The sequence below is a fragment of the Athene cunicularia genome (assembly GCF_003259725.1).
Source record: "Athene cunicularia isolate RWA chromosome 10 unlocalized genomic scaffold, athCun1 chr10_part1, whole genome shotgun sequence".
In the NCBI taxonomy this organism is placed as follows: Eukaryota; Metazoa; Chordata; class Aves; order Strigiformes; family Strigidae; genus Athene; species Athene cunicularia.
In genome coordinates, this window is record NW_020799112.1 from 15776093 (window position 1) to 15803010 (window position 26918).

Genomic DNA, 26918 nt, shown 5'->3' on the forward strand with positions numbered 1-26918 from the left:
GGGACTGAGGGAGCACAAGGAACTGCCTGGCAGAAATGAGAGGCGAGAGGCACATCCTCAGCTGCGGTCCCCAGTGTTTGGATATGTCAGTGGCACCACGTGGGACTCCCTTGATATCCCCTGCGCTCTGGGCACAACGGGTGCTTCCCATCATTTCACAGCTCACACCAGCCTTGGCCAGGTGCTGGTGGACACAGGAGAGGAAAATGTCAGCAGTCTTATATGCTGCTGTAGGAGTAGCTCCATCCAGGCTTCATTTCTGCAGCAAGTAAGCTGCTAAAGCTTTGGGTTTGAACCAGAGAAATGCTGGAAAGTCATTCTGGGGCTTGCTTGTCCCTGCCAGATAACTTCAGTGACCTCTAAAAGCAATGTTACACTCCCCATTGCCCGCCCTGCCCTCCCCTTCCCCTTCCCTCATTTTTCTGTTTAGTAAGCAGCTTTGCTCATTAAGGGAAAAAAATGTACTGTCCTTCCTTAATGAACGTGCTAAAATTACCCCAGCAAGTCCCAGAAGCGGTGGCAGAACAGGCCTCCTCACAAATCAGGCTCTGCAAATATTAGACTCAATTGAAATCTCCGATAGCTCAGCACAAAGCCCCAGCAGGACGCGCTTGAGATAGAGCCTGCAAAAGCACCAGGCGATGCCAAGCGCGTGCCAGGCTTGTACGCCCAGAAAGCAGAGTTAGCAGAACAGGACATGGTGTATTAAATTGGTCAGCCTGAGATTTCATAGCTGCCAGCAGTTCCCCCATTTCTGCTTCTTGTCCAGGACAATACACCAGGACATGTGTATTGGTGCTATGGAGGAGTAAGGCAGTTTACAGAGGTCCTCCAGCTGTGGTCTGGTGTTACCTACAATCCAGTTCTACTCCTCAAGCAACGCCTTAGCAACACCTAGGTCTTCGCTGACCCTAAACACAGCCTCTGAGATTCAGTCTTCCTTTGTGAGTCTGGACAGTGTTAATTCACTCCTTTCCCATATCCACAGGTACTGTCCTATGTCACACAGCATGTCCCACCACACTGTCATCTCGCTCCCCCCCAGATTATTTCTTGTTCTAGGGCTAGAGCCAGAATTTGCAATAATTTCCCAAACTGAAAGCAACCTGAATCAGAGGAGAGCAAGATACCATCATCAGTGACACACAAGAAGAGACCCTGCCACTCCACGTGCACACCCACTCTAGCCCTGGAGGTGTGATGCCGGAGAGGGAACCCCCAGCCCTCTGTACTTCCTAGTTACACGACCTTGATTTGTGAAATCCCATCACTGAAACAGGGATGAAGGAGGTGGAAGGGGCTGGTCTCCTTCATTGTTCTTTAAACAATAGCATTAAAAAACAGAAGTTGTAGAGCAAGTGGGAGGGCGTAAAGCACCACGCCTCTGTCACAGGGATCCCAGGGCTGGCGCCAGCAGCACATCTGCCCCACGCCTCTCCTCCCACTGCCTCTGCCAACGCAGCAAGACATCTCCTGCTGCTGCCTCCATCCCAGCCCATCCCAAAACACTTTAAAGGCCATTTTAAAGGCCATCTCCAACCCCATGATGTTTCCACACCCTCTAAGTCATCTCTTCTGAGGCGTCTCCCAGCTGCATGAAGCTTTGTTCAGAGACAAATCACCCCTCAGAGCTTATTGTTGCTCATTTTTGGTTCAGCACATGGTACAGATGGGAAGTTATCAACAGATGTGGATAATATTGTCCCCTATGCTTTGAGGCAGATCAGATGCAGGGATCTGGCCCTCTGGACTACACTCGTCTGTCCTCGTTGTATGCAACTTCCATTGCTCTTCTCCAAAGACATCTGGACTCTCAGAGGACTGGAGAAAAGGTTAAAAGCTGGGTCAGCCCTGCAGTTGCTTTCCCTTTTCCTGCCAGCTTCCCTGCAGGGCAGAGTCTAGCAACATCCACGGAACATGCTAGTCTTCTGCTATGGAAAAGAAAAATCCACCTGCAACAGGCAAAAGCCCTTCCCCACAGCTGCCCTCCTGCAGCTGAGATGTCCTCAGAGTTGCACTGTCCCCACCCCATCTCTTCTCTCCTGAACTGTAGTAATTTTAAATCCATTAGGCCTGAAATGTAACTGTATCTTGGGCTTTTCTCCTGCTTCAGCACATAAAAATAATACTGGAGATGTGTGCCGATTGAGAACAAGGGTTGCCAGCTGACAGCTCCAGCAAGGGGTTGGGTTTATCCTGCCTGTTTCCTTCAAATTGCATGTTTCTTTGAGCTAGGAATAGAGAACGACTGGGGAATGCCTCCTACCCACAGGTTTCCAGTGGACCCAGAGCAAACTCAACCACTCTGCAAGTGAAGAGGTCTGTGCTGCGGTGAGGCACAGCTCGAGACAGCGTGGGAAGAAGAGCTGTCCCCAGAGGGCATTTCCCAGCATCTCCAAGTACCTGGTGACAACAGATCCCAAACACATGCCCTCCCAGGCTCCCACGTGTTTCCCACCTCCTCCCCCTTGAGTACAGGGAAGCAGCAAGGACAGGCACTCAGGAGGTACCGCTGCAGCTGGGAGGTCACCCCAAACGCACAGGCAGGCACTGGGAGAGCTGGACAAGGTCCACACGAGAGCCTCAACTTCAACACACTGAGCACAGATGCACTGGGAAAGAGTTTGGTCCTCCTTGGTTCCTCCTGAACTAGAGCTGTGCTCTCAGCTGTTAGAGGGCTCTTGCATTAAACTTATATTAAAAAAAAATCCCCACCTACTTGGATGCCCAGAAATCAATGAGCCCTGAATAATCTCAAACCCTGCTCTTGCAGGGGCTTAGTGAAGAGAAAAATAACAGCAGGGCCTGAACCCAAATTTGCCAGCCTTGGGAAGGGGCGCCAGAGGCTGCAGTGGGCTGGGACACTACTGAGCTCTCTGCAGAGCCTCTGAAAGAAGGAAGGGGTACAAATATGAATATATATATACACACACATATATATATCTCCCAGCAATAGCAAAACAACAGGGCATAAGGCAGGCTAAGCTCTCGGCAGACACTGCTAAATGGTTTCCAATTAATTAACTGATTACATGATAGAACAGAAGGGGATTCAAGTGAGTGCTGTTGACCTTTAAGAATAATTAATATCATCAGGATCGCAAAACTCGTCCAAGAAAAATAATTAGGAAGATTCTAATATTGCCTCCAAAGCCACATTGAAGGGGGAGAGGAAGGTTCTGGTTAATTCAGAGGCACAGTTCCCAAGTCTTTGCTAGCAAACCAATTTATCCCTCACACTTGCTTCCCCCTGCAGAGCTCCCACACACACATGCTTCTTCCCTACCCCAGTAAACCCTCCCTTTCCTCTCCAGAAACATTTTCCCCATCACCTTTTCTACACCCATCCCCCTTCTGCTCCATTTCAACCTTCTTTCCTAATGAGTCCTTATTCCAATCCTTTCTTGCAACCCTCTATCTCCAGATGTGTCCCTGTCCCTCCCATAGCCACATCCCATCCCCTGCTCATCTTTGACCAGCCCTGAGATCTACTCTCTGCCTTCCTTCACCTCAGGAAGGGCGGCCTGGTCCTTCCATATGACATGGATCGACTTTTGATCTCCAGTCAACACTGTCAGCTTCGTAGGCTGACAGAAGGCAAGCACTACACATAATCCCCAAAAAGCCCTTCCCTGCCTTTTCTCAGCAGTCAAATCCACCACAGAGGCTGGTCTGGGAAGCAGATGTAAGTGATGTACAACAACAGGATAAAGTGAAAGACGGGGAACTCATGACTCCCTTTTCTCCCATTATACCTCACCAAGTGCATGAATACTCCCACCTCACTATATTCTCCTTGCTTTCCTTTCCCAGTTCTCTTGGCCCACAGGTCCTGTGTGGGAGAGGGGCTGGAAAGCCACTGAACCAAGTAGGAACTGCAGTGGTGAGCTTTACTGGGAAGGTTGCTTGAACACACTGGAAGAGAGGCTGCATGAGCAATCAACATTTCTTGTGAGGAAAGGGTAAAAAAAAGCCCCCAAACTAACACAGCTCCAGAATGAAGCCCACCTTTGCAGTGAATAAATACATTTCCTCTGCTGCTTATTATTGTTAAAACTTCTGTGGCTTGACACTTCACTAAATTATAGATAAAAGGAAAAATGGTCTTTCTGAGCTCAGAAAAGCAGACTGCTGCCAAGGAGCTGTGTTTACACCAGCTAATGAAAAGAAAGCTTGCCATTAGCCTACAGCACTTGCCCCACCTCGGCGCAGAGCAGAGCTACCTGCACCCACAGCATAGGGAGCCTGGGAGCAGCTGCTGGACACCACGAGGGACCAGAGCTGGGGAGCATGCAGGGGCAGTGGGCTGGCACAGGAAGGTTCATACGTTGGGAGTGGGGGACCGAAGGGGCCACGCTGTCAGCCAGTGGAGACGGCAGCTGCCACCTCCCATGCTGTGCAGAGGCTCCTGCCCACAGCGGGAGGTGAGGCTGATGTGCTCCAGCTACACCTCATCAAGCAGCAAGAAAAACACTCAGCCTAGGAGACAGACAGCATCAAGCAGGGAGCTGCCTCACACCAGGCTGCTGGTTCCCTCCAGGGGCCCGTGGGGTGGGGATGGGGAGCAGGGAGGCAGCAGATGCCCGGAGTACACCTGAGCATAGGCATAATCTTTTGGTCAGAAATGCTCCTGTTTGTGGCAGCTGAGCACACAGGGAGAAGTAGTGCTCTGAGTAGAGACCTGCCCATAGCTACACCTGAGCTGTGGTATGATGCGCCTCATCACAGCCCCAGCCACACTTGGCTGAGTGGGACAAGGAACTGTTGGTGACTTAATACCAGCAAAGTCCGGCAAAGCCTTCTTGCTTATAGCCAACCAGAAGCAGCAACATGTTTTGTCTTTGACAATTAGCTCCGTCAAAAGCTACAAGAATGTCTGGACATGGCAGTTACATTTTTCCTGTTCTTCTCAATATATGATGTACTTAAAAAGGACAAGTATCTTTCACTCACCTTTTATCTTCAAATATTGGCCAATGTGAGGAATATTTTCAAATGAAAAGACTAATCACTATGAAGCACCGAGTGCTTCAGACTGCAGCAGGCATTCTTTCATTATTCTGAGACAGCAAATTACCCACAATTATCAACACGCACAACTGGATACAACAAACATTTAGCCAAAGCCCACGGGTTGCGGTTGCAGTCAGGTTGGATGGCAGATCTCCTAGAGAACTACTCATGTGAGAAACCCACAGACAGCACGCGGGTAGCTGTGCTGCAAGATGACTCCATTCACAACGTGGAACAAAGCCAGTGCCAGGAGCCACTGCAGTTCGGGAAGTTTGTATTGCATCTTGGTGGATGGGCTTCATAGCAGGAGAGATGGAAGACTAAAGGCACCACTGGCAGTGAAACCAGACTGGCCAGCCACCCTTCAGGCGGGCTCACACCCGATGGCTTGATCCAGCTCACACCCACAACCACGGCTCCACTCCCTGCCCCGGGGCTGGAAGGGGAATGAGTTTGTTCCAAGAGAAGCGCAAAGGAGGCAAGCGCTGCATGCAAGGAGGCCAAGCTGCAGGTTGGGGCTGGGCAAGAGGTATGGGATCCAGCAGGATTCAGCGCAGGCAGAGAGGATGGGTCAGAGGCCAGGCTGCGGCAGAGAGACAGGGAGGGCCGGGAGGCCTGGGTGAGGCTAGACAGCAGGGCCAGCGCCGCGGGCAGGGTGCACGGGGATGCTCCTAGGCTGCAGGCAGAGAGGTCAGAGCTGATTTGAAGCAGGAGAGCCCATGTGGAGGCAGAGAAGAGCCAGAGAAGAGCGGGGGGCGGAGAGGCGGGCGGGGGCCGGGCCGCTCACCTGCCGGCGGGCGGCCCCCGGGCCCTGTCCGTGGTGCTGAAGCGCGGCCCGCGGGGACACCGGCAGAGCTGCCCGGGGAGGATCCCCTGGAAATCACCTCGCAGCATGCCGGAGGGCAGCGGACACGAACCATGCTCATCCTCAGTCACTAACAAGTCTACAGCCACGGTGACCCCCAGCTCCTGGGGAAGACAAACCTCTGGCTCTTACGGCAGCCATGTAAATATCCCACGTCTCCTGCAGGTGCCATAATTCACGGTTCATCCCTTCACAAATACAAATGAGGGGAGGGGGGTTGGTGGGAAACTCCGCCCCCTCATCCAGTTTTCTAATAAAATTTTATCATTCCAATAAAACACATGACTGCCTAACTTAAGACATTAAAATTCTTGCCTAGTCGCACACCATCATGAATTAATGTCCCATCATTCATGCCCAGTCATATCTTATTGCTCAAATAACATATGATTTTAATGTTTCTATTTTTCTGCCCTAGTGCTTACTGCCTGTACATTAAAAAGGGAAAAATCAGCCCAGCAATCATACTGTTAACAAACCAGCATCATGGAAAGAAAAATCTCAGGTGAGATAACTTGTGCAGTCACTTAACTTTCACTCATCCTGCCATGATTGTTCAACTCCCTCCCCTAGAAGATTTCAAGCAGGTTTTCATGTCCTCAGGTCCTTCCTAGGGAGGGTCATTCTCCCTGTGCAGCACCTGTCACGCTGGCATAGGCAGGGAAGATATGCCTTGCACCACATCTAATCAGCTGAGCCACAGGATTTGGGGAGCAAGTAAAAGGGACAGCCAGAGGCTGTTTCTGGAGTACCTCCATGCTGCAGTGACCTCAGAAGCCTAGGAACAAGATCCAATCCTCGTCATGCCCAAATCTCCAGAAATCAATTCATTCTATGCTGCTGGTGATCTCAGAGACCTGGTGAGGTTTAACTAAGACGCAACTACACCTCATCTTCAGTATCACATCCAAGAGGAACGTTTGGCCTCTCTTTGAAGGGAAGCTCACAACAAGACATCCATCAGGCCACTTTTGCACAGCAAGGACCATGCCACAGAGGATGAGCCCCCCAAACCACCGAACTTTTCTAAAAATTCGCATTTTACCCCAATCCTGAAACAAGGCTTGTAATAAGACACATAAACACACACCCTCAGGTAGGAACAGCCTCATTCTAAACATCCCAAACATTGTCCACTGCCTTTTTTAAAGAGGGGGTGTGAAAAACCACACCTTTGCCCATTTCACACGTCTGCTGGAAGACAATCGATCAAACTTTAGAAAGGGAAATAAGTCTTATAGGCACAAAAGGCAGCTGGAAAGAACATCTCAGCAGCATTTCAAAGGAAGAAAGGAGAGACAAAGCCACATCAAAATCCTGAGAGCCCAGGTACCAGAGTGATAGGCATAATGTAAGAAACTGAGCAGGCAACAAATATTTGTGTTAGCCTTATTATACCTCATCTTACATTGCAACAGCATCCCACAATTCAAGTCCAGGTTTCACTAGAAACCATACAAGGCATTATGCTGCAAATAGACCAAATAAAAGCTGAGAAAACAGATGTTATTAATTCCAGGTTTTCAGACAGGGAACTGAGGCAGGACAAGTCTTGCCACAAGGTGCACAGTGCTTGAGTTGGAAACTTTCTTTCTCAGGTCCTGCTGGAGTACAGCAGTCACAAACTTGCCACTCTGCCTTCTATTACACTACAATGAAACCTCTCCACAGCTAAACGAAGCAGCCTGCAGCCAGGAATTAGTTACCCAGCTCTCTGAATGCAGGTCAAATCATCTCAACCCAGCCTGAAGAAAAGCCACAGTCCTGCAGGGAACTGGTCTCTCCTCTGGCCTTGGGCACAACAGCTGGTAAAACACAAGACCTACCTCTGCCACTGCAGAAAAAGGAATAGCTGCAGTTAACTGCTTATCAGTTATCTGTGGTAACTCGGAATAAACATGCCGTCAAACCACTGCTGCTGATTAGCATATCAGCAAGGTCCTGTGCTACACTGGCATCCAGGGGACAAAGCAGATGAGGGAGAGAATAGGTAAGTCTACGGGAGCAGAGGAGATGTTACTGCTGTTTATTTTAGTGACTGTTCTATAAGCATGCCAAGCATTCCATAGAAGAGACACACAGGGGAAAATGCCTCCCTGAGTAATTTGCAGTACAAATGTTTGCTCCTAGAAGGAGTTGGAACAGGAACATCCTTCAAGTACAAATGGGAATCAAAGGGTATCCAAACTGCCTGCTTGATTAGAGATAGTAAAGGAACATTCACCATACAAATCAAAAGCTGTTTAAATATATCTCATACTTCTTATTTTGCCTATATTCATGGAGGAATTCAGTTTCTATTTAGCCCTTTGCAAATGTAAAATAAATCACATTGAACTATCAAGAAGGTGGTTTAGGTAAATGCATTTTACTTCACCCTCCCAGTGAACTAAGTGCTCACATGTAGTCATTTACTGTGCCCCAGCTAATACACACAGACTTGTTAGGCTGCACTGATCAAGAGTATGGACGGAAAATCAAGAGCAATTAACAGATGACAGTTTGGGTTAGGAGGAGACTGCCAGGATGGGTGTGACAGTAGTGCAGTGATGAAAGGACAAAATCATCAGGGAGAAGTCTTCAGGAAGGAGAAGGAAAGGTAATAAGACATCCAGAATCAAGCAGAGATTGACACCAGGGCCTGGAACTGGTTACAGTAAGAGAGCAAAAGTGAGAGTTTAACCCTGCTCTGTATAGAAGAAAAGCTCTTTCAGAGCAAGGCAATAGATCATTAACTACAAAGCAGGTGGAAATGACCCTCAAGTCATGACCGAGAGGGAACAGTGCTATACTTTCAATAATTCAATGTCTGCTACTTTGTTTATTTCTTTATTTAGTGTAAGATCTCGATCAAGCTCCCAGACATGAGCAAAGAAGGTGAACCTTGCCAGCCTTGCAAAACGGTTGCCTGCAGCTCTTCAAAAACACACGGGCATCAGCTGCTGTAGGGCTTGAAGTGCTGTCCTGAAACAGCACTGAAGAGGGCAGAGCACGATTCACCAACCCTGTGCTGCCTCGGCCACCTCGCTTTTCGGGGAATGCAGCCCAGTTTCTTTCCTATCAAACCCTAAAACCATAACACATGTCTAGGAATTCCCATGCCAAAGCTACAAACTACATCCAATACCAGGGTACCAGTTCACATGACACTGCACGACTGTCATGAACCCAGCCAGGACTCGGAAGTTAACCCCATCCTCAAAAAACACCACAACCTACAGAGGAGGTTCTGGGAGGCTCCAGATTAAACACAGCTTGGCTCTGTCTATGAAAACAAGCCCATAGATAAGCCAGCTCTGACTTTCATCAGGAAAAACAGGTCCCTGCACATTCCTGCTAGCACCTTCCAGATCCTCCCTAATCCTCATTTTTGGGAGAAAGACTGACAGGATCACAGAGATAAAAATGCCTGTGGAGCAGAAGGTGATCTGACCATGCCACACTCAAACCCCAGTTACACTCAGCACAAAGCACTTCAGGGTCTCCGTCTTTAACACCCTTGAGTGAAGACTGGAAGAGAAAGCTTGATCTTCAACCCCATCCTTAGTCTGGCAGGCAACACTAAGAGAGATCTTTCACAAGAGCTGTGTCTTGGCCAGCCCACAAAACTATTTAGAACATGTATAAACCTCCAGAAGACAGTTTAAGAATAGCCTCTGAATGCAGACAGAAATGGCAATTATTAATTTTCTAAATAGAAATCTGACTACTTGAGCCTTATTTAAAAGTGTGCCTGTCTCTATAATTACACAGCCTTAATTTGTTTTCTTTACTACACAATAAATAAGGTGTGCACAATTACCTTCTGCAAATACAAGGCAGTGCTTCCTGACTAGCTGACTGAATACGCAGCCACCCAGGAAAGCATTTAGAGGAAATAACAGTCTCTTAAGTGTCTGCTTCCCAATAAAGTGGGACTCAGGCACGACAGATGTCAACTTGCCCAACTCTAGGCACAGCCTGCTGGGAACCTACTCTCCCAATGCACAGCTCTACTGTCCCACAGCCAGCAAAGGCTGGACACTCTGGCCAGCAGTAATGAGTCCTGTCCTCTCCTGTGCACTGTGAAGCTGAGCTCTCCTGGGGACTTCCCAGCACCTAACGGGGAATGTGATAATGTTGTACTCTTCCCCACAAGGCACTACAACAACCTCTCTTTACTATTCCTCTGCCTATTTTCATGATATGTGTAGGAACTTGATATTCTCATGACTTGTAAACCTCCATCAAGTTCAAATAAACTGTCCAAAGCATTCCAGTGTTATTAAAATGACAGAGCATGAAAGACTTTCCTCAGTAAGCTGTGCTAAACACAGAGACATAGTAAATATGTATTCAGATGGTTTTTTATGTCTCAAATTTAGAACCATATCATCCTAAAGTTTTCTTGTACAACTTCAAGCCAATGGATATTTTCTGTCAACACCAAACATTTTCCACATTCACTTGCAGCACCTGATAACACTAACTTCCACAAATCTTGGCTGCACGGGCTGTTTTCCACAGCCTAGACCTGCTGTCCCTCCCATCCAGTGCATAGTGTTCTCCAGGACCTTCCTCGTATTAACCAAAGGCTGTCAAAGCTGCACAAAAATGGGACCAAGAACACACCAATGCAACTTTGTCCAGTGAGAGCACAAAATGACACTGGATGATATCCAGTTTCAATTGGACCCACATCTATACCCATTCAACATCCAGTCAGCACTTGTGCTAGAAGGATTTAACTGCCTCGACCCAATTCCAAGCAGAAGAGGCAGATCCACGTTGCAAAACCCACTGTTATATTTTGGAGCAATTGCCTCTGTAGCAGTGATAAGCTTCACAGCACCGACGATCAGACATGCCATGAAGTCCTAACTCTCCTCATTCAAGTAGAGGGAAGAGGGAACCAAAGCTATTTCTAGATCCACATGTCTGGTTCCCCATCACCCACTACTTCTCCACTGATTAGGCTGGCCTCAAGCCCCTTACACTTATACAGCTAATTTCAAACCTTAAAGAGCAGGCATGACCCTGCCAGGCGGCACTTTGGAACACTTTGAGGTCTACCACTTGGACAGCTGAATGCTGAAAACCCCCTTCATGGTTTTCTCTCCTTTCTTCCCTGACTCTGGGATGCGGAAGGGGGAAAAAAACGAAGACAAACTTCATCCAGAACCATCATCTTAAACAAACCCCCACAAACCTGAGCTTCTGCAATTAGAGCTGGGATAAGTGATCTGCTTGTGATTGCACAGCTGGGGTCTGAAGACAAGCGTGTGCACAGAGGAAGGGCCAGAAATAGAAGTTGCTGGGAGAAGGCAGAGCTATCTGGCCCATCTGAGGGGAGGAAACCTTGATGAAAGGCACTGGGAAAAAAGCTTCAGCAGGAGGCTGGGATTTAACCCCGCATGGGGAAGGAGAGGGAAAAAAACAGCTTGAGTCCTCACAATTTGTACACGAACTTCACGTGGAAAAATGCCTGCCACTGCTCAGACTCAGCTTGTAGCACCCTGCAAAGGTCCAGCCCAGGGTCCCCACCATCATGTGCCAGCCTTCCCTGGCAGTGAAAACTATGTCATGTATTAGACACATTTGACATCTTATTGACTCCACTCCACCTGCAACCATCCAAACAGCCAGCAAAGTAAAACCAGAGAGCAGCAGCGATAACGTGCAGCAGTAACTCAACAAGCCTTAAGCACACCATCCCACGGTCCCCAGCCCCGCACCCATCCAGCTGCAGCCAGCCCTGCCACAAGGGGATTGGGACAGTATCCCTTGCCCCTGCTAGCTACTGTACATGGTTACAGCAGCCCAAGACTTACAGCAGAGTGACATTTCCATTAATCCTTTTATCCCTGGCTCCTACGTGCAGCGGCTGCAGAAAATGTCAGGCCTTCAGCAAGCCAAGCTCCCCTGGAGGCAGCAGCTGCGGAGCAGCCAAGGAGACACACCGATGCACTTGCACAGTGTCATGGCCACAGAGGGGACGGACCCCAGCTGGCATCAGGTGCTTGCCAGGTTGTGCAAAGCCTTGGGAGCCACCTCGCTCCACCCATCAGGGAGAAAAAAAAAAAAAGAAAAAAAAAAAAACAAACAGAAAAATCAGTCGGACTGCAAGGGAACAGCAGCACTGTGGTCCAAGAGCCTCTGGGGAGCAGAAGGGAGCCACCGTCCCCCGAAAGCACCAGGGCTCCATCCCCAGGTGTCCAACATCCGCCGTGAGGAGCATCCACCTTGCAAACATCCACTCTCCAAGGAACAGTATCAAAACCCACTGGCGAACACTAACCAAATAATATACTTACTTGCCTCGAGCTTCAAAAGGCAAGAAAAGCAAGATGTTAAGAACATGATCAATCTTACATGGACCAAGAAGTAAACAAACACATATTTCATCACCACATACCAACCTTAACTCTTGACACAAGATGGATGTGGGTTTTTTTCCCAATCTCAAAAGTAATCTCAAAAGACAAAAACAAACACTTTTGGAAAAAGCAACAGCAATTGCACGTGTACACATTAACAACACATTCAGCCTCAAAACGAGCCTACACGGCCTTCTAAACTCCTACGACATCCTAATTAATTTCATCAGGAATCAAATGTTATTCATTTTATCTGCTAGATACATAAACAGCAACTGCACAATTGACAAACAACATCCCCTTCCCCCCCCCCAAAAAAAAAAAAAAGGGAAATCAATTGAAAGAGGTATTCTGAGAGAACTCTACCCAGTAACAACCAACTACAGAAAACAAATGCTACAAGTCAAAATAATAAAGTGCAGAAATCAGGAAAATCCCAATGGTCAGCATTAAGAAGGGTTTATTACAACAGAGTAGCACTTCTCTAAACTCAAAAAGTCTCCATGCTTGTTCACAATGCCCTTAACTATTCATGCCCTTTGGTACTGCAGATCTCCTATTTAGCAAGTACTTTACCGTCACTTAGCAACTGTAACTGGTTTTCCAAAAAGGAAGCTTTTGGGGTTTTTCAGTTCACATCATCTCTGAGCAGACATCAAAAGACAAATCTATCCTGCTCTGTAGGTCACACCTATCTCCCTCCACCAGGAACATGCCTGCATGCATCTGCAGACTCAAACAGATGTGCACTATGGCCATTTTTCACGAAAGAAGCCGCTATCATTGGTTTCCAAAAAGCAGGGATACACACACTTTCCATCCAGCCCATCAGCTCATGCCCAAGGTCAGGGCCTCTCACCAACCCCTTTTCACCTTTTAGATCTATACTGGAGCTGAGAGGGGTTTCATCTCAGACACAGTCACTTTGACAAGATATTTCAAGCACCTTGCACACTGGCCTGAAATTCAGGTTTTCCTTTATCGCCTTGGGAAAAGTAAATACCTATCTATCCAGAAAAGAAATCAGTGCCCTTGGCCTCAAGGATGGAGGAATTCCCCAGGAGACTGTACCTGGTGGCTAACGATGCCCCAGCAGCTGGACAATTATGCAATGTCCCATGATAACAGGCCTCCAGTCTCTCTGGCACAAAGCATCCCTACGCCAGGCTCGCTGCAGACACCAGTTTAAGAAGTCCATAATTAGGAGCAGAGCTGGCAGCCCTACGCCACAACCCCTTCATGCTGGAAAAGTATCCGTTTAACAGCTAATGAGTGGGGCAGGCTCCGGCAGTGTGCTGGGGCATGCGGCCACCCCCAGAACTCTGCAGAAAGGGAAACGTGCATCAGCCACAGCAAGGCTGCTAACAATGCAAGCACTCGTTAGAGCGGCAGCTGAAGCTGGGACAGTTGTTAGACACAGAAACCCATCAGCTGCCCTGCAGGAGCTCACCCGGTCCTGCATCAGGGCCCACTGCCTTTCCCTGCACCTTCACTTTTAATTTTTCCCCCCTTTACGATCTCTCCCAGCCTCTCCCCATCAGCATCCCCCTCCCCTCCCATTGCTCTTCCAACAGGCACTTTGGGGACCCAGGGGGAGTAGAGGGAAAAGGAGGCAGGAGCTGCCGGCACTCACATGTAGCGCAGGTGAGGGTTCTTGGCAAAGGCGCGTGGCTGGATGTTTCGTAGTCCTGAGTTCCTGATTGTCCTGCAAAGAGATGCAGAAGGGCAGCAATGGAGTCCCGGGTGAGGACTGCTCTAAAACCTTGAGTTCAGCACCTGAAGTGTACCAGGAGCCCTGCGGTGCCCCCCCACCAGAGGCACATGTCTCCCCGGACAGCCTCTGTGAGTTACAAAGAGGAAATTGGGCTTTTCAGCTTCATCTGATACGGTGAGAGCAAAGCCTCAGCTCAGAGCAGCTGCTGAGCAAGACTCTCTCCCCACATCCACAAGGCTTGCTGCAGTGGTCTGGAGCATCTCCTGCTCCTCTCTTCTGCCTCCACCTTCATGAGCAGCACTGCCTGGCCCCACAGCAAACCTAACCCCCAGCACCACTATGCCCCTCCCTCAAACCCAAGAGGAAACCTTTCTGTTTATCATTAGGGAGGGGTGTATTTTGCACGGGAAGTTATGGACATTGAAGGGAGAGTCCTCTTCCCACCCTGTTTTGGAGCAGGCACTATGACCAAGGTTTATTAACATCTGCTGCAGACAAAAGTGCACCTGACTTCATTGCTGCTTTCTTAGGTGAGATGAGAACAGCAACCAGCCTGCTTACAAGGTGCGTGCAGCTTGCTGGTGTCTGGTTATCGACTTCTCAGCAATGTACACCTCTCCTCCAGCCTGCAGGCAAGTTATGCCCAACAAAAATCCCAGCAAAACACATTAGCAGAGTCTCCAGTTAACCCTGAGCAACACTGTGCATCTCTCACATGCAGCACCCAGGAGGCATTGCTCCCGGCTCCAGGAGGATGCAAGAGGGGGAAATTAAGAGATTGGGTGGCATCATCATGTGGCCAGGCTTCCCATGCACTTGGGAAGTCCCTTCAATCTCAGGGACCTCAGTTTTCCCTTCATGACACACAGAGTTGACCTCTCCTAGCGCTTGGAGGGTCGTGAAGGGAGATGCAACTCCTTTATCATGCGGTACCACCGTGATGGTGACTGCACTAAATGAGGACCAACAGCCCAGCAGTGAAGGATCAGCAGAGACAGCTGGAATTTTACATTATGGGGCTGAAATGAGTCAGAACAACACACAAGCCCAGAACCAGAACAGCAGGGGAGAAGAGGTCAGGGCTGATGTGTGCTGACAAAGCTGTCAGGAGCTAGCAATCTTCCTCCTCACAGAGCCAGCAAGGACCAAAAAGCACTTCATCTCCATTTTGTGGAGTCTCATTGCAAAATTCAGCCGAGCCAGTAGCTTAAACAGGCTCTCAACACCGCAGTGTGGAGACTGTGGAAGTTGGGAAGCCACAACTCTTTGCTGGAAGGGGCTGCCCAATGCTGTTCTCCTCCCCAACACACGGGACATACTCACAGCCTCTGGAGTCCCGTGTACAGCTCCATGTCAACAGCATTCAGCGTCTGCAAGTTCTTCCAGTTCTCTATGTGTCTGTGGAGAATAAGGAAAGGTTCAGCTGTGGCACCACCAGATGATTACTCTGCCTGGGCAGGGAATGGCACACAGAGGGAGTTTCTCATGCCCTAACACCCAGCCCCACGCTGTTTTCCCAACATTTTGGAAAAGACAAATAATGTGATTTTACACATGGAATGTGCAACTGCACCAGTGAACATCCTTGCCCAATTCATTGCCCTTCTCTGCACCTCACTGCACATATCAGTGAAATAAAGACACAATCGAGAAGGATCATGCAAAAGGAGTAAAAGCAAATAAAACCTCTCAACAAAAACTTAGGGCCTAAATGGAAAAAAAAAATGTAGTTCTATATTTACCCAGTCTCTTAGCGAGGTGGACAAACAGTGTCCTAGTCTTTCTTGGCTAGAAATTCTGCAGGCAGGAAAGCACCAAACTTAGTTTGGAAACTGTGCCTTTATTATAAATTCCTCAGTCACCCGGGGCACTCTGGCAGGTATGTTATAGAGAACAAAACCAGAAATAGATCTGTCACCGTGGGAGCATTATTCAGTAAATATTAGAGCCCGAGGAAGGTGACAGATCAAGAGCCCCAGAGAATGGGGTCCCCTGTTATTGGCAGCACAGGAGAGATGCTGGCAGCAGCGTGACCAGCTGGCTGCAGCCACTGGCCTCTGCTAACAAGCTGCAGTGCTGCATGGTGGGGAAGGAGCTCAGTCATCCCCCAGGCAGTCCCTGGACAATTCAGGCTTTCTCCCAGATTAAACTTGGACACCCTCCCACCAGAAAGCACAAATATATTCAAGAGGGTCTTTGCTGGGGAGCAGGTGGAGGTGTTCCTCTAAAAGCAAACCAAGAGGGGGGAAAACATCTGGCTGGTCCCCTTAGACAATATGAGAAAGAAGACCAACTTCAAAGTTTATGAACACGTGCACCCACGCTCACATCTGCCTTGATGCAATAGTTGGCTTTGGACTTGGCCCTGGAGAGGGGAAACATTTCCAAGTGATGCAGGGTTGAGGTGATAAGCCAACACTGAAAACTATCCCATGATCCTATGATTCTAGACAAGAAGTTTTCAGGACCCCACGTGATGGTCCAGAGGGTAAGTAAGAAGAGGAGGGACCTCTGACCACTTCCAGAACAGTCACAGGGGCCGCAAGTTCCTCCTCCAGCACTTGCTACGCCTTGTGCTTGCATAAGAACAGATGAATTAGCGTGACAGAAGTATACAGACCTATTTGAACCCTAGCCCAAACGCCATCCAGCTCAAGGAAGAAAAATACAAAGCCTGGACTAAATCTAAACATGTTTCTCTGCTCTCACCATGCAGATCCAAGAAAAGCAGAGACCCGCAAGAGTCACCTCTGCTTTCCACATGTTCCATAATTGTCTGCATACCCGGAGGGGTTAGAGTAAGGACACAGCGTAAGCTCCCAACCGGCTGCTGCATGACAGTGTAAGTTACGGTTCATCCTCAATGACCTGCTCATCAGCTTGGATTGCCTGTGTCCCAGACAGAATGAGAAACAGGACATTATTATAGCCATTTCGTATTGCCTGCCAACATCTAAGGTCCCTGTGAACACTTGCAGAACAAAACTCAGACTGGAGGAGTCAGTTGAGAGATCCGATGGCTCACTGAAACCCTTCCAAGACAGAGCAGGACTGTGAGCTCAGGTCCTGAGTCACAAGATCACCAGACTGAGCAAGGCTAGAAGAACAAGTTGAAGACATTTCCCATCTGCAACTCCTACAAACCAAAAGAGAGGGTCCACCAAGAGAAAGAGCAAACATGGGAAGAAGCAGGAATGGGATACTGTGGGTTTATCACCAGGGCATGCTGAGGCTACAGCATCCAAGCAGTGACCTTTGGGGAGGGGTGGAGCAGCCCTGCGCCAGGAGCTACAGAGCAACCACAGCTGGGAAGGAGGCAGCAGCCAGATTGGCTCTTGTTTTATTGATTGTGTTCACTAAAAAAAAGTCAAGGTTATTTTTGACCTGACACTCAAAGCCATGTGGGCAGCACTCTAAAAGAGACAGAAAAAGACCGGAACTTGTTCCCAGCAACATGTACAGGCATGACTTTCTGATGACTCAGCACTGGGGTACAGAGGTCTCGAGGGCCCCCATGGCCAAGCCTCCCCAGAAGTGACATCACACTAGACTGTAAAACAACTCCACAACCTGTGTTCCAGCCTTCCAAATGAAGCCCACAAGCTTCCTGACCCAGATACGCTTTGATACGTTATTTATCATAGACACACAACACCCATAAAGTGAGAGACAAGAGAAGCAGCAAGTGGAAATAAATACATAAACACACACTTACATATAGAATAATCCCCCAACCCAGCAGCAGCAGCAGGTCAGCAAGGGACTTTGAGTCCTTTAAGCTACACAGACACTTCTCTTCTCAGGGACTCCCAGAAATGGCCTTTCCCCTTTTTTTCTCTCTGATTTTTCAACTTAACAGGAATTGTAGTCTTGCTCCTAGAAGTGGCAAATCAGTTTTGGTTCACAGGCACCTCAAAGATACACTAGGAAGACAATTTGTGGTTCCCTATTGTTTTGGAAAGACTAGCATAACTTTGCACAGGCTGGGTTCGCCTGAACCCTGTTTAAAAACAAAACAGAAATGTATCTTATTATGAAAGCTCACGGAGTCAAGCTGTGATTGCAAAATTGGCAGTGGTTGCACAGGAAAGCAAACCAACCAAGCAAAGAAACTCCACCCCTAACGCTTAAGTCCCTCTTCACGTCCTTCAGTATCTCAACTAGGTCCCCCTCTTTTCCTTCCAGCATTTTACTTGCCCTAGAATTCTTACACCCTCCCAATTGCTGTTGAAGACCGAGACCTTCCCTTCTCCTCTGCCTCGGTTCATTAACCTGGCAGGAACACGGGTGCTGGGTTCACGCCAAATACAGATGTGACAACTCCCAGCCCTGCCCTGGTCTCTGCAATCAGGCATTGAGGTATGAATTACAGTCAGTGGGTTACTCCCTCCTCTCTGTAAATGTCTCTAAATATATATTCCTGTGGCATTCCTCAGTTATTACTAAGGTAAGCTGCTCTTCTGCAAGACACAGTAGCTTCAAGACCAATACCATACTTCACAAATCCTCAAGTGCTCACCATATCCACCTAGACTTCTTTCCAACTTCTAATTGAGACCACATGAGCCGCATCACTAACACAGATGAGACTGCTCTCTATTTTTCGGTGTGGGGGGGACAGGACAGGACAGACAACACACAGTGTGTTGTTTAAATACTCACTTCTTTCTCATACCTGTTGTCTGTTTGGTAGCCCCAAGTCTCCTTGCACTGCAGAGCTACCTTTACTGATCAAAGTCCACCTTAGGAGTAGTTGGGGATCTGCCCTCCCAACTCAGACTGAAACTTTGCACCAGAACTCCCCTTCTCATTTCTTACCCACAAGCATTTTACATTCACTTTCTCTTGCATCAAAACTGTCTTCACTTAAGCAGCTCTTATCCTTTCCTGGCATTTCCTCCTCCTTCCTTTACAAGCAAGAGCCAGACCCACCCAGCTATCATTTATAAGTTACACAAGGCCAGCTCTTCTAAGGCAGTGCGTCTGTACCAAGCGGTGAAGTGCAAGGCAAATTGTCTCAAGTGCCTTGAAGAGATACTAACTCAAGTCCCAGAGCGATGCAGATATATCGCTCAGGCAGAGTCCTGCTGGCGAGGTTATTGTGTTTCTGGTTTCAGACCCCCGCACAACTGGCACTGACACTGTGGGACCTGTGTAAGAAGGACCACTGTGGTAGACACTGTACTAGAAAACAGCGCTCTGTTTTCTTCATCAGCTTATTTAAGTCTCTTTTTCTTGAATAAGAGTCACTGAAAACACAGAGCAGTCTCCAGGAGGTCTCTCCTGGATAACAGCACAAGCAACTCCCCAGTTACACTGGAAACACCATGACTTGCAGCCTGAGATCACACTGGCCTTTTTCACAGCCCCATCAGCCTGGTGGCTTGTTTTCATCCCCTAACTGAGCATTATACAAAGCACTTCCATCCACCAGGTTGTTTCCAACTGACATGATTTCCTGGCTGGCAGCAAAAGCCCCATTACACCCATATTTGTATTCATCCCACTTTGCATTACAGACTCTCTCTTGGTTTTGCTGCCGCAGCTCTTCCCCATGGCCATCCTCACCCCACCTTGTGTTTCCACAGCCCCAGCACCGTGCCAGAAGCAAAGCTCATAAGCATGCTCTTGCCTTTTGTGCCAGTGTCCTCCACAAAAGCAGAAGCCAACATAATCTCCAAGGAACTTTGCTGAGCCTTATCTCCTTTTTCAACACCTTCCACCACCACTTCTCCATTATCTTTACCTATAACAGCTGAGCTATTGTAGGTGTGTCTTCTCCAGAAAAACTAACCACTTATGATGTAATGCAGTGCCATATTAACCTCTCACCACAAAGTCATCTCTGCTGAGGAAATCAGTTACTTTTCCAAAGCAAGATATGAGGTTAGCCTGACAAAAGGTAACTTTAGGAGGCCAGCTCTGCATCGTATCTCGGCCTCCATGTACCTACAGCCGTGCCTTTACAACTTATCGAAAGCCTTGTAGACCACTGAAGTCAGACCAATGGCCAATCCACAGCTTGCGTGCCGTGTCCCAGTTAATAGAAAACTTGTGAAGCATGAAGCCCTGTTTGCCAGCTCCACAGCTCACAAGCATCATGTCTCACTCACAGATCCCAGGTCACCCTGTGAAGCCAGTAAGGCCGCAGATGTCTTTGCCCCCACATCACACAGAGATATCAGCGATCTTGTTGGCCATGTGGTCACCAAGTCACAGGGTTTAGGTTTCAGCTGGTCTCCAGAAGCACCAGGACCTTGCCCCACTTGCTGGAAGGGGACCGGTAGCCACTGACCCTGTAGGGTAGTTCCTTTCATTCCCAGAAGGACACCACGCAAAGTGGTGTTTGACAACACAGGCCGGTGTCACATTCTTGAGACCGCACAGCAAGCCTGCACAGCTCCACATGCTCCCCTTATAGCCCAGGGCCAATGCAGCAAGGGAGACTCGAATATCCACTGATTTAAAAACAGTCAGGGTTATTTTGTCCCACATGCCTGATGCGGAGGTGAAAAACAGCTCTTATGCCAATTTACCAAGTGATTAGCTTGAGGCTACTTTATGTGTCTGGCCTTCCTTCACCCTCCTCTTACAACAGGGATAATATTTATCTAATCTCTCTCAGCTTTTCAAGCGCTGTGGTCAATCGCTAAAAAAGGCACTTGATAAGTGCCAAGTATTATATAGCATGTGCACACACATGCTACCCAAATCTATATCTAGCCCAGACCAGAGGGGAGCAACTTTTCATCAGGATGCCATCAGCTCCGTTCACTGCCAGAGCAGATGACACATCCCTGTTAGAGCCATGCCGTGCAAGTGCCACTGCACGTGTTTGGATGCTGGGCAGTGAATAAATTGCTCACCAGCAAGCAGGCAGCATGCCGACACACACACACAATTATATATATTTATGTATACATATATAGAGAGGAAAGGCAAGCAGAGCATTCGACTCGTCTCTCTTGTAGAGCAACAGGAAAATTGATTCATCATCCAGGCATATTATACCTCACGATCCAGACAGAAGCATTGGCTTTCAATTACCTGATATGTTTAGCATTATAAACAAACCTCCTGGCATGCCAGCTCCAGACCATGCTAATACTAATCTGATTGCAGGGGAGGAATAAAGGGAAGGCATCTCTTAAAGCCCTTGACCAGTAAGACCTGCCTCCTCCAAGCAGAGGTGCTGCAGATGTTGATGTGAAGCCTTGGAGGCTGGGAAACCCACGGCAGTGGTGCAGGTCCTGCACCCCAGGGCAAAGCACAGCCATGGTGGGGACTGCCAGCTCATTTTATTCATCCCTTGCACCCCACGCAGGGCCGAGGAAGCCATAAAGGAATCGGCCATCTTTCACAGTATTATAAGGCACTTATTGCATACATTTAATAACCAGAGGCACGAAGGACTTGATTCCCTCAATATGGAAGTTATAAAAGTGAATTGGTAACTGAGCATTAAAGGCAAGTGCAGTTGAATAAAGACTTACGAGGGCAATATTTTCCCCATTTAAAGCATGAGCTTCCCCTTCCCAAAAGTGCATGGAAAAGTCTCCCAAAAGTGGATAACTTTGCATCATTAAGGATAATTTGAGGTCAGTGGGGAAAAGGGGGGGGGAAGGGGGCAGAGAAAGCTAATCCAGCTTTGTAGAAACAATTATGAGCATAACCCCACGGTGTAATTGTAATTCGTCAAGGTAATGACCATAAAACACATCACTGCAACGCAGCTCCCTCTGCACTAGTAGATCTGCTCCTCTTGCCAAGGCCATGTAGGGGTACGTGGGTGCTGCAGAGGACATGTGGGGGATGCACCCAGTCCCCATCCCATGGCCCTAGCCACATCCAACCCAATGATCCAAACCAGGCCATTCCAGAAAGGCTGGGCAAAGGGAAAAAAAAACGATGTCTCCAGCTGGGGAAGGCATAGAAGTGATACAGCCATGCACGAGCCACTGCAGTGTGGTGTCTCAACACTTTTCCTGCAGAAACTCAACTGCTACACACAAGCAACTCACAGGACACAAGGCATTCAGAGGAGAGGACTCCCCTGCAGGACACCTTTCAGATGAGCCCAGACAAGCTTCATGCTCATCCTGACATCATCTGCCTGGCCCTAGGCTGGCTAGCAGCAACCACTAGGTGCAGAAGACCTGCTAGAGCTGCATTATCTAACAAGATTGCCATAGAGACACCCTACTGTAGAAGATACCCTGTGAAACAGCTTTAAGCTCTGCTGAAACACATGTTTTTTCCAGACATTGCATTCCATAAGGATGCACAGAAGCTGTACCTAAAGAAGAAGGAAAGAGCATGCACTTAAAAAACAGTCAGCAGTGCAAACATGACCAATACCTCACACTTTACTTTTGTACCCAAGGACACGAGCCCCTCTCAGGCACAGAGTGCACTGTGTCCCGTGTTTGTGCATTCACCTGTTTTCCTTCTACCATCCCCACAAGCCTCCAGCTCACCCCAGGACAGCCTCCACACCCTGCACCAGCTCCGGCTGGTGACTGATGAAGCAGAGAGCATCCCTTCCATGGACAATGTGTCAGTATTACTAGAGGACAGCAGGCTGCCTGGACCCAGCACGGACAGATTGCTGCAGCACACAGGAAGCAGTATGTTCCCATTATCGCACACTACATCCAAGGTTTTTCAACACAGGAAGAGCTATGCCCAGTCACTCGCTTTCAGAAAGGAAGAAATAGGTGCAAGTGGGACAGCAGAGCTGAAGAAGTGCTGTGGGCAGCAGTGCAACTGCCCACCACAACAAATACCCTCCTTAATATCCCATCACTATTACTCAGCTAGTGCTGGGAGAAAGCAGCCCAAGGGGGTCCCAAGCAACAACTGAGGTAGGTATCCAAAATCATTCCAGTGCTGAAGAAACTTCATTTATCAGAGATGAGCAACAGTGCAAAAGATTCAGAAGGAAACTACCAAGGGCTGCAACATCGGCACAGGGAGCAGGGTTGGGACAGTGCCCCTCAACCCCTCTGCATACAGGCTGGGCTCCTGGCTCAGCTCAAGCTCCCTGCCCACCACTTCAGCACCTCCCAACTGCTGCAGGCTCCATCTCCGACTCTTTCTTATTTATTGCCTATCACTATCTGACCCCTGCACAGTCTCAGACACTATCTGAAGTGAGAGAGCACAAGATGGGATGAACAGTTTAGTCCTGCAGACATGGACATAAATACACAAATGCAACCACCTTGGGGTGAAGCATCAGCAAGAGCAAGAGCTCACCTCCTGCCTACAGCAAGATCTGTAGCTTGCTCCCCTTTTCCTGTGGGTAGCAGACTCAGAAATGATATTTGCCCAAAAAGGCATTTCTTTCATTGCTCTCCAGCAGTCCTCTGTGCCCAGAGAGAGGCTTCCCACCGTTAGGCACAGACCTGGGGTACAGGAGCAGAGGCTCCTGCTCAGGATCACTAATGTCAACCTGCACGTGTCTAATCACACTGCATCTCCAAAACAGCTGTGCAGCCAGCTGGGACAAGAGGACAATCCAAGGGCAGAAGAAAAATTCCCCTGGGAGTTTTACACCAAGCACAAACCTCAAGGTGAGGCAGCACCCTTTGCTGTACAGGACGCAGGAGACCAAAAGAGCTTCCATTTTCAGGCAGCTCCCCAGGCACTTGCCATGCCAAAGGAAAGGATGCTTTTATCCATATGATTTCATACACAGTGAGAGCCAGCAGTGTGCAGCATTTTGTGGTCTTTAAAGATCAAACGGCATTTTATAGAGGAAGCAGCACGCTGGTCAAAATCGCCTTCAGTAATCATATTCTGCCTTATTAAACCCTCCCTACAACTTCAAACTGGAGGTCAGATTCCCTCACACTCCCATCTCTGAACAGGTCTGGGGCTTTTCAGAAATTAAAATATGTGTGTATATATATATATATATATATATATATATATATATATCTAAATTAATACAGGCAGACAGAGCTGCCAAGCTCTGCTCCGAAGGCAGCTGTGTTTCTCTCCTGGAGAACACAGTGCCTACACACATTAGCAAGACAAGGTACTGGATCACTAGAGTTCAATTTGGCAGGAGTAACTCTTGGTACAGAGCAGTGCCAAAGAGCATGTGGTGGAAAGGAGCCTCCCAAAAAGGCATAGGGCCCTGGTGATGGTCAGGACGATGTCCTGATAGAGCATATCAGCTCAGCTAGGACCCAAAGGGGAGCACTGCCAGCCACGTGCGTGCATTGCACTTCACGCTGTGCTTGAAGACAGGAAAATGGATGGAGGAGGAAAAGCAGAAAATAAAATCTCCCGAGAACTGGCTGTTACTGTGATACACAGTGCTGGGAATGAGGAGGCAGGAGCGAGAGTCCAGCAAGAGCAGGCGTGAGAGCCAGGGATGGGGCTGCACAAGCACTCTGGTGGGAGGGGGCTGAGGTCCTTAACCAAGACCCGCTGCCTTTCCTGGCACTGCCCACTGCCACCCACCCACATAAACCCACAAGCACACTTTCTAAAACCACAGCCTCCACAAGAGTTTAAATTCAGGAGCTTTCTACATCCACATCAGCTCCACCTCAAATCCTGTTTCAGTGTAGTCACACATTTTTGGACAGATCATTTCCACTGCGCCCGTGGGCTGGATCCCAAAACCGGCACGAAAACCAGAGCTTGGAGCTGCAAACCACGGGTGCCAAAGGGTCCCTCTGCTTCTGCACGGATATGACTATTTAGCAGCTGAATCCAGCATCCTCCCTCAGTCCCCCAGCCCACTTTATCCTCCTCTGCTCCCCCACAGCTCCACTACCCCCGTAGTGCGGGTCATCCCGTTTCTAGCTTTCCCACACACCCCGAACTCCAGGAAAGCCGCTGCCCAAGTGAGGAGAGGGGAGAGCCAATCTTTCTTGGACTCAGATTCCGCTCCCACGAAGCGTTTGTTTTCCCAAACGGCTCCCAAGGAGCCTGAACTTTGATCCTCCAGCATTTTGGCTCCTCAGATGTTTATGAAGCTTGAACAAGTGGGCAGCAATGCCCAGCTGGGCTGGACACAGGCCAGGCTCCCAGCCGCTCCGCTCAGGATGGCCACGGGCAGAGCAGCTTCAACCTGCAAGGAGACTTGCCAGGATCCCTGTTACCTCCATGGCATGGCAGATCTGCCTGCTCTGCCTGCCGAGCCTGCCGCCTGCTCCCTGCAAAGCCAAAAGACCAGGCAAGTTCTCCAAGGAGTTTATTTTGAGACAACCATCACAACACCCCCAGGCTTGTATCTGCATTCAAATAAATCACAGTCAGCTCTGCCCACCCTCCCTAGCAGCGATGGAGGGGGTCCTCCATCACCCACAAGAAGGGCTCAGTTGCCTATCCTCAGCCAGAAAAAGAAAACCTCCCCCCCTTTTTTATTGCCCCTCCAAGCTTTTCCTACAAGAGGGACAAACACTAAAAAAAAGCTTGCTCTTATTGCAGAGGTGTAAGAGCAGAAGCACCACTCAGGAGCAGGGGGATGTACACATCAAGATATGGTGACTCAGAGCTCTAGGCTTCCGGGGACAGCAGGTATTTTGTGGAAAGTCAGCTGGCTCTGAAAAGGAAAAGGTAACTAACATGCCTATAAACATGACAGAGGCAGGAGCAGGCAGTGAAGGGAAGAAAGGAGAGCAGGGAGGGAACAGACACTTTAAAAGCTCCTCTCCCAGAGCTCTACTTTGTTCATATAAACGTGGAAAAAAAAAAAAAAAAGCACCTTAGAAAAATGTTACAGGAGAAGACACTCTGACAACCAGAGACGCTACTAACCAGGCTGTTGTGTTTGAGCTGATCCAGCTACGCAAACAGCAAACCTGGGGACGGTTTCTATCCCATATCGCAGCCCAGTCTACAGTTCCTTAGAGAAAGGCATAACCGAATTATGGACAAGCCCCTCCTCACCCAACACCTCAACACAGAGCAGCACTTCAAAACCAGTCCCTCCAACCAAGCCCCTGCCCTTTGCTCCCCATGGGCACCTCCTTCACCAGGGCCAAAGGTGGGATGAAACCCTTGAGCTCACACTATCCAGACACACTGCTGTTGAGCTGTGCTGGCTGTTAAGCAAATACATTTTGCTTTTCACCAGGAGCAAGGCAAGAGCACACAACCCAAATTACTGCAGCTTGGCCAAAACAGGGCAAGTCATTAACCCAGCACTGACATCCCATCCCCACCATTCGCTAGCAGGATTCTCCTCACACCATTTGAAGATGTTCTTCATCACCAGGGCTTGGGAGTTTGCACAGATGTTTAAGGCCACAGTGGTGAGAAGCAATGACATCCAGGCCCAGCCAGGCCATGGCAGCCCATGTGTGCCCAAGGCCACGTCCCCTCATATGAGACGTGAGCATGGAGATGATGAGCCTGATAGCTTGGTGCTCCTGAAAACGAGCCTCCTATTTCTGAAGAATTTGCAGGCTGGCACTAAACTGACAGGTATAAAACCCTCACAGGAGCACTTGAGGAATCCAAAGGTCCCACTCAGTTGTATTTGTGGAGAGGCAGCGAGCAAGGAAGCCAGGCTACACCTCCTGACAGCGCCTGCCCTTTCACCACTTGGGTTGAAGATGTACTTAACAGGACACATGTCTTTTTGGCGCTGTTTAGAGTCACGGAGCAATTTCAAAGCCAGAAAGCAGATCATCAGACAAAGTCCTTCCAGGGAGATTTTTGTTGTGGGTTTTTGGGGTTTTGTTTTGTTTTAAAGAATCACTCAAACTTTGTTTCTGCTCCTGGGCAGCTGGAAGAGCCAGAAGGGTCCCAGCACCAGCCCAGCCTCAGAGCAAACTGCATGAGCCCAGAGGGTTATCAGTGAAAGGAAGCTCGTTCTGCACAAAGAATACAGACATTGTCTGCCGCCAGCCCCAGGCAGCCCTCCGGGGAACAGGCTGGCTCACTCGCAGCCTGCAGCAGCTGCGGCCCAAGAGCCCACACCACGGGCCAGGCTGGGGCTTACTGG

General features: G+C 48.8%; 1 protein-coding gene across 3 annotated transcripts in view; it reads right to left on the reverse strand.

The window, feature by feature from the left end:
- Positions 1-15343, reverse strand: part of NTRK3 (neurotrophic receptor tyrosine kinase 3) — a 180642-nt gene extending 165299 nt beyond the window's left edge. For all 3 annotated transcript variants that reach the window (XM_026856300.1, XM_026856299.1, XM_026856301.1), the window contains exons 1-2: positions 15272-15343; positions 13868-13939 (exon numbers count right to left, since the gene is read on the reverse strand). In XM_026856300.1, coding sequence (XP_026712101.1) covers positions 13868-13939; positions 15272-15300 — 101 coding nt within the window. In that variant the 5' untranslated portion in view covers positions 15301-15343. The remainder of the gene's footprint in view (positions 1-13867; positions 13940-15271) is intronic.
- Positions 15344-26918: the final 11575 nt, after the last annotated feature.